The sequence below is a fragment of the Grampus griseus genome, assembly GCF_964374135.1.
Source record: "Grampus griseus genome assembly, chromosome: 15".
NCBI lineage: Eukaryota > Metazoa > Chordata > Mammalia > Artiodactyla > Delphinidae > Grampus > Grampus griseus.
In genome coordinates, this window is record NC_139009.1 from 84,422,768 (window position 1) to 84,436,036 (window position 13,269).

At 42.2% G+C, this 13,269-nt stretch overlaps 1 protein-coding gene across 3 annotated transcripts in view; it reads left to right on the forward strand.

Annotated features, from left to right (window-relative positions):
• Nucleotides 1-13,269, forward strand: part of TMEM182 (transmembrane protein 182) — a 49,761-nt gene that overhangs the window by 23,245 nt on the left and 13,247 nt on the right. Inside the window, exons 4-5 of one of the 3 annotated variants that reach the window (XM_082672031.1) lie at nucleotides 7,602-7,739; nucleotides 9,165-9,782. The exons of 1 other annotated variant lie outside the window; for it this stretch is intronic. In XM_082672031.1, the coding sequence (XP_082528157.1) occupies nucleotides 7,602-7,739; nucleotides 9,165-9,259 (233 nt within the window). In that variant the 3' untranslated portion in view covers nucleotides 9,260-9,782. Of the gene's footprint in view, nucleotides 1-7,601; nucleotides 7,740-9,164; nucleotides 9,783-13,269 lie in introns of those variants that run through there. One more of the 3 variants, XM_082672030.1, reaches the window with a different exon arrangement.

Genomic DNA, 13,269 nt, shown 5'->3' on the forward strand with positions numbered 1-13,269 from the left:
TTTTATATACCCAACAAAATAATTTATCAAAACACTACGAATTTGGAATTGTGATCATTTGGATTGACTTTCCCCCTATGCTCTGTATGAAAGAGGGTTTGTTGTGTAAGTTGAAATGTTACAAAATCAAGACGAGATTTCTTAGTATCTCAACAGAACAAACTGTTTTGATATATAAATGAAATCCATGAAGACAGCCTTTATCTTGCTGGTTTCTTACTACCTGTAACAACAGAATCACTGAAGCTCGTTTCACCTCTCCCCCAGCTGCCCGGCATTAGTTCCCACTCGGGGACTGTGATAACTACATAACTTGTTTTCCCTGTTCTGTCTTTTTCCTGCCAGTTCATTCTCTATCCAGTTACAGGAATGATACTCTCATACACATGTGGCCACCAGCTCTGATCACTGACTTCAGGGGCTTCCTAGGACCAGTATGATAAAGCGTCAGCCCTCGAGTGGCATGTGAAGCACTGGCTACCTTCCTGGGTTCCTCATTGTCCTTCCCCTCATCCACCTGGGTGGCAGCTTAGGGAAGCTGCTTTCCCTTCCCCCGTCACTTCCTCCTGCCTTCTGCCTACTGAAATCCTAGGCAAACGTCAAGACCCAGTTCAACTATACCCAGTACGGTAGGCCTTCTCTTACTCCCATCCAGCCCTGAAACAGTGGCCTCTGTGCAGGAGTCATCTGGCTTCATGATATTCTGGGCACCCCTCGGCGAGGGCACTTAGCACACAGTGCTAACTGCTTTTCCCTCACTGGCCTGAACTCGTGAGGGCAAGGGTTCTGTCTTGCTCTAGCGGCTTTCGGTGCCTGGCACCTGAAGAGCTGTCCAAATACGTTTGCCAAATTAAGTGGCTTCTGGTTACAGCAGTGTGCCCGTTTACCAGGCAAACTTGGCAGGGCCCTGCTCAGAGGTCCCCTGTGAGACATCAGTTTGGAATATTGGATGGATGTGAATGACTTGGAATGGGACTTATTCTAAAATAAATCCACAGTTAAAACTTCAGGTTGCTTTTGCCCATCGTCTAAACTAATGAGGTTTCTGTACGTTTTTATTACATTTTTAGTGGAAAAGAAATACTGTAGGGTTTTATTTTTTTAACCCCTTACATGGAATTTGGAACAGGTGCCACTTCTGCCATTGGCTTCCTGTCTGTGGTAATCTGCACAGGCATACACACACACACACGCGCAGTTACATATACATGCACACATATTGATGTGTATAATTAAAAGTCCACTTTATTTCATGGTCTTCACTGTTCTGTCGTTTGAGGTGATTTGTATGTTTCCTACCTGAAGGATTCTTAACAGATGTCTCCCTACACTTCCTAGGTGTGTCACTTGGAATTAGGCCTTTTGGGTACTTTCTGGGACATGAGATCGTTTAGTATTTGTTTGAATCTGAAATTTGAATTTGCGGTACAGTTAAGACTCTTTATGTTATGTAATTTTTTATGAATGAACTGAGACATCATGAACATTGTTTTGCATTCATATACACTCTTAGTTAACAAACTAGACAGTCTCTAATGATTTGATGTCTCTTTTCTCTAATAAAAACAACAGGATAATACTGTAAAGGTAAAAGTTTAATTGATTTAGGAAAATAAACTGAGTACTTCAGGAGAACCATTTCTATAATGTCTGTTGTTAGACTAATTATTCATCATCTTCCTCATTACGACACCCGACCAAGGATCACTTTGTTAGGTCAGTTCACCAATTTATCTAGAATTGACAGAACTTCATTTCTTTGAAAACAGTAGTTAATTTTGGCCTTTCACAGATTCAGATGAAGCTTTCTTTAATTAATCCAAATTGTGATGATATAGATTACATGTAAATCTATTTACACTGTAAATCTTGCTTCATGTTCTAAGGAATTAATAGAAATTCAGTATTGTTTAAGTTGAGCTTTAAATTGTATTAAATGGTCGAATTGGATTTTTAGAGATGTTTTCACTTGGTACAGTCCAAAGCTTTCAAAGACAAAGCTTTGCAGTTTTTATGGGCTCATATTAAGAACAAGGAAACAAATTAAGTATTCTCAGAGATACATTCAAGATCTAGGAGTCTTAAACAGTATAAACCACTAACCAAACAAGAACATCCTTTAAACCAAACAAGAACAGCCTTTAAAATTTTTAAAGTGTCTATATACTAGAACTGAAAGCTTGTCCCCATCCTAAATCCATGAGATAAATAGATATCTTTTAAGTGTCAAGCACATTGTTGACAAGAGTATTTTATTACAAGGCATGTAAAGATAATAGTAATAGCAAATACATTTGATTCCTTACTGCATGCGGCTACTTTTCATATATGTTCTCAATCCTTGCTATAAACTTATTTGAAGGATATTGTGCTTTATGTTGGAAAACTGTGGTCTCTCAGAGTCACCCAGTTAGTAATATCTCAAAACATTCATTTTATTTTGAAAATTCTCTGATTGCCTCAGTTTTACTTCAGACAGTGAAAGAACTACCCAGTTCCAGGAGCTGATTCTTCATTACAACTGAACATTTCAATTCTGGAATCAAAGTGTGCCACATATGCAAACTAGGTAATATAATTAGCTAAGAAACAGGAAATTCCAAGAAATTTTGAAATAGGCTTAAAGTTGCGCACTTTGGAATGTTGAAGCACAGGCAGAAGATAAAGCCTGTGGTGACTGCAGGAAGGAATTCTACTTGGAAGCTACGTCTGTATGGTCACAACTCTCCAGGCAGCCAGGTGCCCCCTCCTTTAAGTACAGATCTGTTGCTCCTGCCTTTCACCGGGGACTCAGAATCAAAAGTCAGGCTGCTCTGCTAGGGCACACCAAGGGCAGGAAGCAGCAGGTCTCAGGAACAGCAGTTCTGGGGAGCACTTATCCGCCATTTCCATCTGGCTCTCTTTCTCTCTCACCCTCACCCGGTGTTTTCTCTTTCTGGCAGTCCCCCCGCTTCTCTCTGTGGAGAGGCTCCTCTGCTTTTTCTGCCCTCTCTATGGCCTGAGTCATAATTCCTGCCCTCTTGCTTGGCTATGGCCGTGGCTCACCACAGCTCTTCTGGATCAGCTACCAGTGCTTCTTTGTAGCTTCAACTCTGCTGTGAATCCTCTCCCTTTTGCAGTGTTCCCGTTCTCAGGGGGTCACACTGATTAGCTCAGCTCATCTCTGCATGGGTCAGAGGCCACCATGTTTCGGTCTTTGTGTCAGGTATCTGACCCCGTTTGTTTGTATTTGGGGTAATTAAGAGTAGAGCCGTGTGGTATGAAACGTGGCCAGTGCCTTCTTAGTGGACAGGGAAACTTCCCATGGAAGATAGTGTGAAAGCTCTGTGGAACTGTGTGTATTGGCAAACACAACCTGTACTGTAATCTAAAGGGATTTCCTAATGTCCATGATACACAAAAAACACTGTGCAAGGCTCTCTGGGGGAAGTAATCCACCTTCCTATTACTGACCATAATACCCTCTGCTGTGTCTTGTAAATGAAATTTTAACATGCAATAAAAGCAGCCACAAAATAAGTGGCATTCATTGGTCTCTTGTGAAATGCCACACACTTCAAATACACTGTTAGTAATTCTTCCAAGAGCTCTGAAGGATGGACACAAACATTCTTATCTTACAGAAGTGAAGGTTCAGAAAGCATTCCTGTTTTACAGGTTCATAAGTTTAGTAAGTGGTCCAAGGTTACATTGCAGGTAAGAGTGCATACTCAGGTCACTCTGATTCTGAAACCTACATTTCTTTACTGTATTATGCCATATATATATATATATTTATTTATTACTTTCAACAGTCAAATATATTTTAAAGAAATTAAGATGAGAAAAATAATCTACTATATTTACGCAGATATCCACCTTTTCTGTTTCTCTTCCTTCACTTCTGAAATTTCAAAGAAACCCTGGTGTCATTTCCTTTCAGCCTAAAGAAATTTCTTTAGGATTTCTTTGTAGAGCAGGTCTACTGATGACAAAGTCTATATTTTCCTCCTTGAGAAATGGCTTTCTTTTCCATTCATCCCTCAAAGATATTTTCACTGGAGGCAGAATTTTAGGTTGACAGGTCTTTTTCTGGGGCACTTTTAAGATACTGTTTAACTGTCTTCTGGCCTCAGTCGTTTCTTTTTCTGTTTGTTTCTTTGCCGTGCCTTTTACTGTTGTGTACTTACTCAGGGTCCCCAACCTGAAAGTGGAAGCTGTCAGACCTCCTCTGCCCTCTACTCACACAGGGCTGCTCTGTCCCCAGCATGCCCTCAGTCCTCGAGCAGCCCCTCTGATTGAATGTACACCCTGTGATCATGAAAGGGGACCACCCAAGTCAGCATCTTTGCCAGCAACCCTTTTCCTCTACTTTGCGGTGATTGTGACAACGTGCCCACAGCTCACAATGTCCACTCTGACTTGGGCAGTGGCCTCAGTCACTTCTGATGAGAGACTTGCCATCCGTGGAATTACTGTTCCCGTCCATCTAATGGGTCATCTCCACCCCCATACCCCCAGCTGCTTTCAAGACTTTGCCTGTGGTTTTCAGTAATTTTCTTATTACGTATCTAGGCCGATTTCTTTGAGTGTGTCCTCTTTGGAGGTTGCTGAGTTTCTTGTATCTGTAAATTTGTCTTTCACCCAGTTTAAGAAGTTTGAAGGCATTATTTCTATAAATGTTCTCTCTGCACCAATATGTTTTCCCTCTGCTTTAGGGACTCCAGTGACACAAGTGTGAGATCTTCTGATATTGTCCCACAAGTACCTGAGATTCTAGTCATTTTTCTTTTCAGTCTCTTTTCCTTCTGTGGTTCAGACTAGATAATTCTTACTGTTCTCTCTTCAAGTTTGTTGCTCTTTCCTCTCTCCTCCCTGTTCTGCTAGTGAGCCCATCTAAGGGAGTTTTTATTTCACATATTGTATTTTTCAACTCTAAAAGTTCAGCCTAGCTCTCTTTTTTATAGATACTACTTCTATTTTGAGAATTTCTATCTTTCTGTTCATTTCAGGAGTGTTCACCTTAGTTCATAGAAGCTGGTTCTAAAAGCGACTTCAAAGTCTGCCTGCTAACTCACATGTCTGGATCGTGTTTGTGTTGGCATCTACTGATTGCTTGGTCCTTTGAGAATTGGTCAGATTTCCATGGTTGTTGGTATATCAAGAAATTTTGGATTGTATCCTAGACATTTTGAATATTTTGTTGTCAGTCTCCACGTATTGTTAAAATCCTCTGGAGAATACTGATTTGTTGTTTGAATAGGCAACTGGCTGGCATGGTTCTGTCCTTTTCCTCTGTGATAGTAGCTGCATTGTCAATTCACTTCTCTATGCTATTTGGGTCTGCCTGGGGCATCACCGCTCCGGGCTTGCTCTGGTACTTGGGTGGTTTTTATACTGTAATTCAGTTCTCAGAGCCTTTGCTATACATCTCTGGGTGTTTTCTGCATGTGTGCAACGTGGGGAGTGAGCCCAATACTTGTACAGATTCAAACACAGAACTGGAGATTCTCTGGTCCAGCCCTCTCTCATCTGTGGGATTTTCTGCTGTGTACACCCTCTGGCTTCCACGGCCCCTTTTTCCCAGTTTCTCTGGGTAGAAAGATGGGGTTCCTTTAGAGTTTTGGTCTCCTGTGCTGTGGCAGAGTTCCCTGCAGCGGCACCAGTGCAGACCAGCAAGAGAAAAGGTGATTCCCCCACTCTTTGCACAATTGGGTTTCTTTTTCTGATTCTTTTATCCTGAGAGTTGGATCATCTTTGGGATGTTAAACGTCCACTCCCCCATGGGAGTGGCAGTGCAGATCTATGTTTGAAGCTGGCTGTGAAGCAGGGCGAGGAGAATAAAAACATGAGGTCTCCCCATACTCTGGCTTGCAGAGCCCCTCTCCTGCTTCTCTAGCCAGCATGACGGCCTTCACTAGGGATATTGTGCTCTTTGAACCTTTTTACACAGTTCCCAATTTGGCTTGCCTTGAGGCCAAATCCTGGATGAAAAAAATAGAAAAAACCCAGAAAACCCTTTGCAGCTGAGTTGATCTTTCATTAAGGTTTTACTTCCCTCCTTAATCCACTTGCTGTTGTTTACTTTCCAAACTCCTGTTGTTTGCCATTTTGTCTAGTCTTAGTTGTGATTGGAGGGTGATCAGAGGGTGATTGGAGAGGTGATAGAAGGGCTCCTTTTCCCCGGACCACCTCTTACGAATGTTTATACCCCAGCACTTGCCACAGAACGACCGCGTGATAGTGCACTAAATGAAGTGAACGAAAGTGTAACATGTGAGGCTCACCAGTTATCTAGCAAACTCTGGTAGGACAGGGATGGCCGACATTTGGCTCAAAGCCTTTCACTTTCACTTCCCGCACTGAGAGCTGATCAGTGCTTTACTGCCCTGTGCCTTGAGGACCCTGAATACAGCCACAGAATACTTCCTCACCAGCAAGCCTGGCAGCCACTGCCAGATGGATGGCATTGGCCTGTGAGGTGGAAGCCTGCCTTTTGTTTCTGTCTTCAAAACCGAGTTATTCACGCGGAAATGTAAGCCTTCTTTTCTCATTTAACTGCGGTGGTTCCTCTCCTCGATTTTCCATCCTCCCATTCTCTTTTCTCTTAAAGATTCCAGTTGATTGATATATTTCTTCCTCTGCCAGGTGGCTTGTTGAGAAAAATCATTCTTTGCTTTCTTATAAAGTTTCTGTATTTTTGTAAAAAACTGTAATTTCATGAATGTGTTTCAGTGAGCTTTCCCTCATTTACACACGTAGGAATTTATTTTTGTGTTTTAGCCTTTGGGAAATGATGAATTTGTTGAAGAGATCGGTAATTATCCCACTCAAAAATGCACATTAGAATTCTTCTTTATTTGATCACTGTATGTCACCAAATCCACAATTTATTTATCACCAGCTGCATCCATTAGTTCAGACTCACTGGTCCTTGACTAAGAGACCGCTATAGCTTCTCATTTTAAATCTTTCTAGGAACAAATATTAATAGAAAGTAGTAAGCCTTAAATATATCTGATCTTAAATCTCAGTCTGTACAAACCCTTTTTTTTTTTTCCACTTTGCTTGTCGTTTTTATTACCTTAAGACTATTTTCCAGTAGAGTCACAATCTAAATAGAAGTGTACTTTTTTGTTAGGAGATTGGGGGGACCATTACCAGCTTCTAAGGGATCACTGTGGTATAAACACTATCTTGGCAGTAATTAAGAGGCAGCATTTGTGAATATGAATGCCTTTTTATGTCCTTGTCCTTTTGGTGTGAACACCTATGTGTGACCTATCTGGGAACTTTCTCAAGAGGAGTCTTTATAGAACGTTAGGTGTTCCCACTTCTAACATGGATAATCTGGTTAGAAAAATGAGCTCCCAGAGTATATATTAAGCACATATGTGGTGTAAATACCAAGCGCTTGTTGATAGAAGTTCGGCATCATTGAGTCCAAAGTCGTCTGGTGAGGCTTCCTTTTAAAGAGAACTCAGGACCACAGCCTGGGATTCCGTCCAGCAGTGCTGGGGCTGAAATTAGAAAACTGAAGAGAGAAACTTACTGTGTGACAGTCTGCTGCGTTCACAATCTAAGTGTGCCTTTCTCTTGTCCTTTTCTCCTGGGGTCTGCAGTTTACCGTGGCTTCTGGGCGGTCCTGATGCTTCTTGGGGTAGTTTCTGTGGTGACTGCGAGCTTTTTGATCATCTGCGCAGCCCCCTTCGCCAGCCATCTTCTCTATAAAGCCGGGGGAGGCTCCTACATCGCCGCAGGTACGTCCATCGTGAAGGGTATGATTTCCAGCTGTGGTTTTCTGCCATATCTTCATATTTTCCACTTCTAGTTTCAGGAGTGAGGCTTCTAGTAGTAATAATATGTTAATATTCATGTACAATATTTCCTGAGTGCTACCTATATGTCACACACTTTTCCAGGGACTTCCCGTTTTCCATTTGCTCATTGTATCCACATTATATGAATGAAGACAGTAGACAGGAAAGCTCTGCTGCAAGAGCCCTTTAATCTCTCTTATCCTGTTAATTTTCTACCTGTAAAAGGGGGCTATAACACATCTCTCTGTAACATCTGGGTGTAGGTGAAGCTTTTTGTGATATTACAAACCCTCATGATTTATTTATTGTAGGTAAAAAGCATCTTTTTCTATATCATCATCCTTCCATTTTAATTGTGGTTCATGTGCATTATCTAAACACCTTCTCTTCTTTGTAAAACCTGTATCTTTTTTAGTCAGCTTTCTAACTAGTCTAATTCCTGCTAAAAGGATCATAGTACAAATAGAAAAATAATTGAATAGGTGAGTCTTGTGAATTTTAAGACTTTTAAATTTAATTAGGAAATAAAAGCCAGAGCACTAACCTGAAAACATAAGCACAAGGATTTTTGTAACATAAACGTTCTGGGAATTTAGACAAACTACACTACGACTAAGACCAAACTGTACCTGAGTTGAGTCTATTGCAGCATCCCATAAAAGGGACCAGTTGTCTCACCTGGGATTGTAGTGACCGTGAAGGAAAGGGACAGAGTGGGGAGCTCTACTGTCTTTCTAATCACTGCAAAGATGGCTCATGCTGTTGCCCAAAATCATGTAATCAATGATCAATTAACAAATAGTTCCTTTAAACACTATTTTTGCATAATATTGTGCTTAATTTTTTTGCAGAGGGAATAAAAAGAATAATCACATAGATCCTCTGCTCAGAGAGCTTAAAAAACCACAAAACAGGGCTTCCCTGATGGCGCAGTGGTTGAGAGTCCGCCTGCCGATGCAGGGGACACGGGTTCGTGCCCCGGTCCGGGAAGATCCCACATGCCGCGGAGCGGCTGGGCCCGTGGGCCATGGCCGCTGAGCCTGCGCGTCCGGAGCCTGTGCTCCACAACGGGAGAGGCCACAGCAGTGAGAGGCCCGCGTACTGCAAAAAAACAAACAAAAAAAACAAAAAAAAGCCCCACAAAACAATAACACTGTGGGGACCAGGGCCCTCTATTTAACTTATTCTGTCTTTATTTTTGTCTTTTATTTAAAACTCTTTTCTTCACTGAGTTTTCAAGGACCCAGATTTAGCCATTTGAGCTCATAATTAAAGAAATAACTTTAACAATTGAGATATAATTCACATACTACAAAATTTACCATTTTAAAGTATATAATGCAGTGTTTTTTGATATATTCCCAGAGTTGGGCAAGGATCACCACTGTCTGATTCCAGAATATTTTTATCACGCCACAAAGAAACCTCATGCTCTGCTCCTGCGCGCCTCCCAGTCCTGAGAACCACAGACCTGCTTTCTGTCTCTGGGGGTTTCCTGTTCTGGACATTTCATGTCTATGGAGTCACATAATACATGGCCTTTTGTGTCTGGCTTCTTTCACTTAGATCTCGTAATTGATAATCTCTCTTCTTTACTTCATAATTCCATAAGACCAAACCCCTTATATGCCTTAAAACTGAGCATCTTTTTCACCAAATATTTCTTCTCCCCCAAATCACATTCTACTCTCGGTTTATCCAAATGTCTAGTTAAGGTGTATATTTTTGAATGGTCTTCCCAGAAACAATAGCACTCTACTAAAATGTGTAAATATTAGTTTCTTCTTCTTCTTTGCTTTTTAATCTTTTAAACTCTTTGTCAATAAAGGAAATATGTACTAGCAGTAGTTTAGTACTAACATTATGGGCAACATAATTGTTTTAAACTCAGAAATGCTCTGATCCTGAGTTTGGTCTTATTAGAGAATTGTGTGTTTCTGTATGTGTGTGTGTGTGTGTGTGTGTGTGTGTGTGTGTGTAGTGCTTTTGAAAAAAATTGTTGGTCATTTTTTCCGTTTTATACTTTTTTTGAGAAAGTAGCAGATCTAAATAATTATGTTGGCTGAGGACTCTGAAGGGAGATTAAGCGTCTGATTTGCACCCATGTGCCTCTGACCACTGGATTCCCTTTTTCCAGTGAATCTTTGGCTGCAGTGGGTGTGGGTCTGAAGTCCTCTCGGCTCAGGTCTTTATGCAGAAACGCCTTGGGAGGGGTCCACCGTGTTCTGGGAGCCCATCCTGAAAGCCACTCAACCAGACGATTACGAGGATACTTCTTTTTAAATCTGACTTTTAATTTCCTTCGTGGCACTATTCTTTATTGTTTTTATAGGACTGTTTATTTCCCAAGAACAGAGAGATATTCTGTTGGATGAGATTAAAAAATTACTGTTTATTTTTTATCAGTTTGGGCAGTAAAAGTGGTGTTCTCAGGAATAACTAAAATTTACTGTCAGGTAGCAATTTCTACCACGAGACACATCTTTTAAAGCAGTTATGGGGCAAATAAATCATCCTCAGATGTGAGTGTTATTGACAGAAGAATTTTCAAAACCTTCCAATTGTCTATTATTAACATCCCCAGATTTGTTAATAGGCAGCTAATCCTTTCAGATGTGGAGATGGAAACTTACATACTATTCTGTATGGACACTAGGAAAATATGTGCTAAACACTAGGTTTTTGGGGCAGGCAGCCAGGATTTTTCTGTACTACGTTTAACATGGAACTGTGCGTGTAGTCTTTCACTGAGTTAAACTGGATTGAATTTGTCATGCTTTCTTTGGTTAGATGTTATGTTTTCAAAGCGAAGACCTCTCTTTCCATGGAACTAGTATTCCCAAATCTCCCCCTTTTAGGGCTTGCCTTGTCATTCCCTGCCTCGCGGTCTTCCTTTGCCAACACTCTGTGCTCAGCCGGGCAGCTGGGAACAGGTGCAGCCTGGGCCCACAGCTTCTGTGACTACTTTATCAGTGCCACAAACAAGACTGGACACTCTCTCTTTATTTGGACAGATGGCCTTAAGAGAGGGCAGAACCAAATTCCAAGTGGCCATTGCTGGGTGTGTGCACACAGAAAGACTCTTTGGCATCAGCAAGAAGACTATTTTGGGGCATTCCACACATGGCCGTGGCATGCTGATGTCACAGCTGTCCGTGTGAGCAAGGGGTGGGGTCCGTGTTTTTCGTCTTGTTCTGTCAATGGCTAAAAGGTCTGGAGGCCATATGTTGCCACTCCCTGCACTTGGGCAGATGCCTCCTCAGCTTGGGCCATGTGTCCCCCACGGGAGGTCGGTTCTGGACCAAGCACACGGTAATTGTCAGGACGTTATGACACCCGAGTGTGTTTCAGTGAGTCTCATCCCAATGCCTAAACAGTTGCTGAATTTTCTTTCAACGTGGACTCCAGGAGTACTCAGATGCAAAGGGCCGACGCATGTTTTCTCCTAACCCTGTGATATTGGATGTGTTAGGAAAGATGCAAGGAGGCGTGACATTACAAAACATTTGAATTATGTGGAGAAGATTACTGTACAGCTGAGTATTCCTAATGCCTGGGCAAAGCGACATCCATACAGGAATTGCTACACAGGAGTAAGATCCCTGAGTACACAAGTGAGAATGAGGATGGGGTCTGGATGTTCTGGGACACTGATATTGGGTGAAAAGACATAAAAAAGCTAGACATTAGTATTTTACCAGCATATCAGGGTAGAAAGATTCTTCTTCCATAATTGAAATCCCCTTTACCTGAATGACAACCTGGGGTTACATTTTTCTGCTGGATGGAGAGCTAGACAGAGTCTCACCTGAGCAGAGGGGCCTGGAAAGCTTCTGGATCTTGGCTAAATCCTTGTTAGAGTCTCACGTTGGTGAGACTACACAGACGTCTTGTAAGTCGGAGGAACATGGAAGCCCACGCTCCAGGCCCAGGGTGTGTTAGCCGAAGGAGAGGACACCTTTGCTGTGTAATTAGTCCTTTGGAAGGTTGATGGAGGTAAAGTTGTGGCCTGACTCCTGCCCCATTCTGTGAGCACAGGGTATGTTTCTTGCCCAGACAGCTGTTTCACCAGCTGTCTGCCCAACCAAGCTGCCGTTGGTCACCAGGAATGTGAGCGGTGTGAACCGGGGTGAGTTGTATAAACCCTCTGCCAGGTGGGACAGACAGCCTGAGCACGTCCTTGTGGGGCTCCAACCTGCTCCCTTCTGGTCTGGAGGACAGTGCTTTCTAAGAGTGTAGGGATATGAACCCCCTTAAAAACACACTATAGGGAAGGTAAGTGGATACGAAGGGGATGTCACATTCTTACATGTAGAGGGCAAAACTGACTCAGAAGTAAACTGGATTTGCGGTTTGTTTTTTTGTTTCTTTAAAAAAGATCCGTGGAGTTTGTATAGCTCATGGTAAACATGACTCATTTCTACTTGAGATAAGATAGATGCGATGGATGCATAATACAAGAGACTTTTTTGCCTTCATCCTAGAAAAAATAGCTCACAAAAGCCAAGGGACTTGTTTCAGACTCTCATTTTCCTTCGGCTGCGACTGAACACGTGGCTCACAGGAGGCACTGGGGGTCGTGTCTTGCTCCTCACGTCTCCCTCCAGACAAAGCAGAACACGGCGGCAGTCAGGGCAGGAGAAGAGTATGTGGAGGAAACAGCCCCAAAGCAGGAAGGGATTAGGGGAGAGCTGCTGACAGCCTAGAGGCAGGCATTCTAAACTTACGGGAAGCACACTCATCTCCCCGCTTACACCTGCTGTCCCCATGTCTGTATGCTGAACAATCAGCCTGTAAACAGCTGCTGATCCCCGAGAGGCAAAGGGGGCCTCCTGTGTGAGGGGAACGGGCCAGGAGGGCCAGTGAGTGCTTGCCAGCTTTGCTAAAGCTTCCGTCTTTCTTAGCAAGAAGTAGGCTCTCAGGGGAAAATCAAAAGCATCACTTCCCAGTGCGGAACTGAGTATTTCACCAAAGTCCAGGACTTCAGCATTTTATTCAGAGCTCTGGTTTGTTGGAGGTGGGTGGGGGAAAGAAATAGTGATTAATAAAAACTGTGTATTACTGATATCAGCCAGATGTACTTTTGTCGTAGAATTAGTGTCTCTGATTTTCATGAACTGCAGAAGGGCTGCTCGGATTTCCCTTTTGCTCAGGCCAAAGGTTTGGGTATACAGATCTGCTTTCCAAGTAGGAACAGAAGACCCAGTCACTCTTATGTTTCTAAAACTACCTGCTTTGTACACTTGCTTTCTGCCTTCAGTTGTCATATTTGGGACTTTATTTGGATAGTATCAGTATCCAACAAAAATTATTGTGTTGGATACTGATACTATTATCATGTGGAATTTTAATGTCCTTGATCTGACATTTTTTATAGATGTCAAGTGCTAGAACAAGTCAACCTTGGTTAATATTAAATAGGAAAGCGCTTAGAAGAGCTTTTATTTACAAAAATACTTTAAAGCCTTAT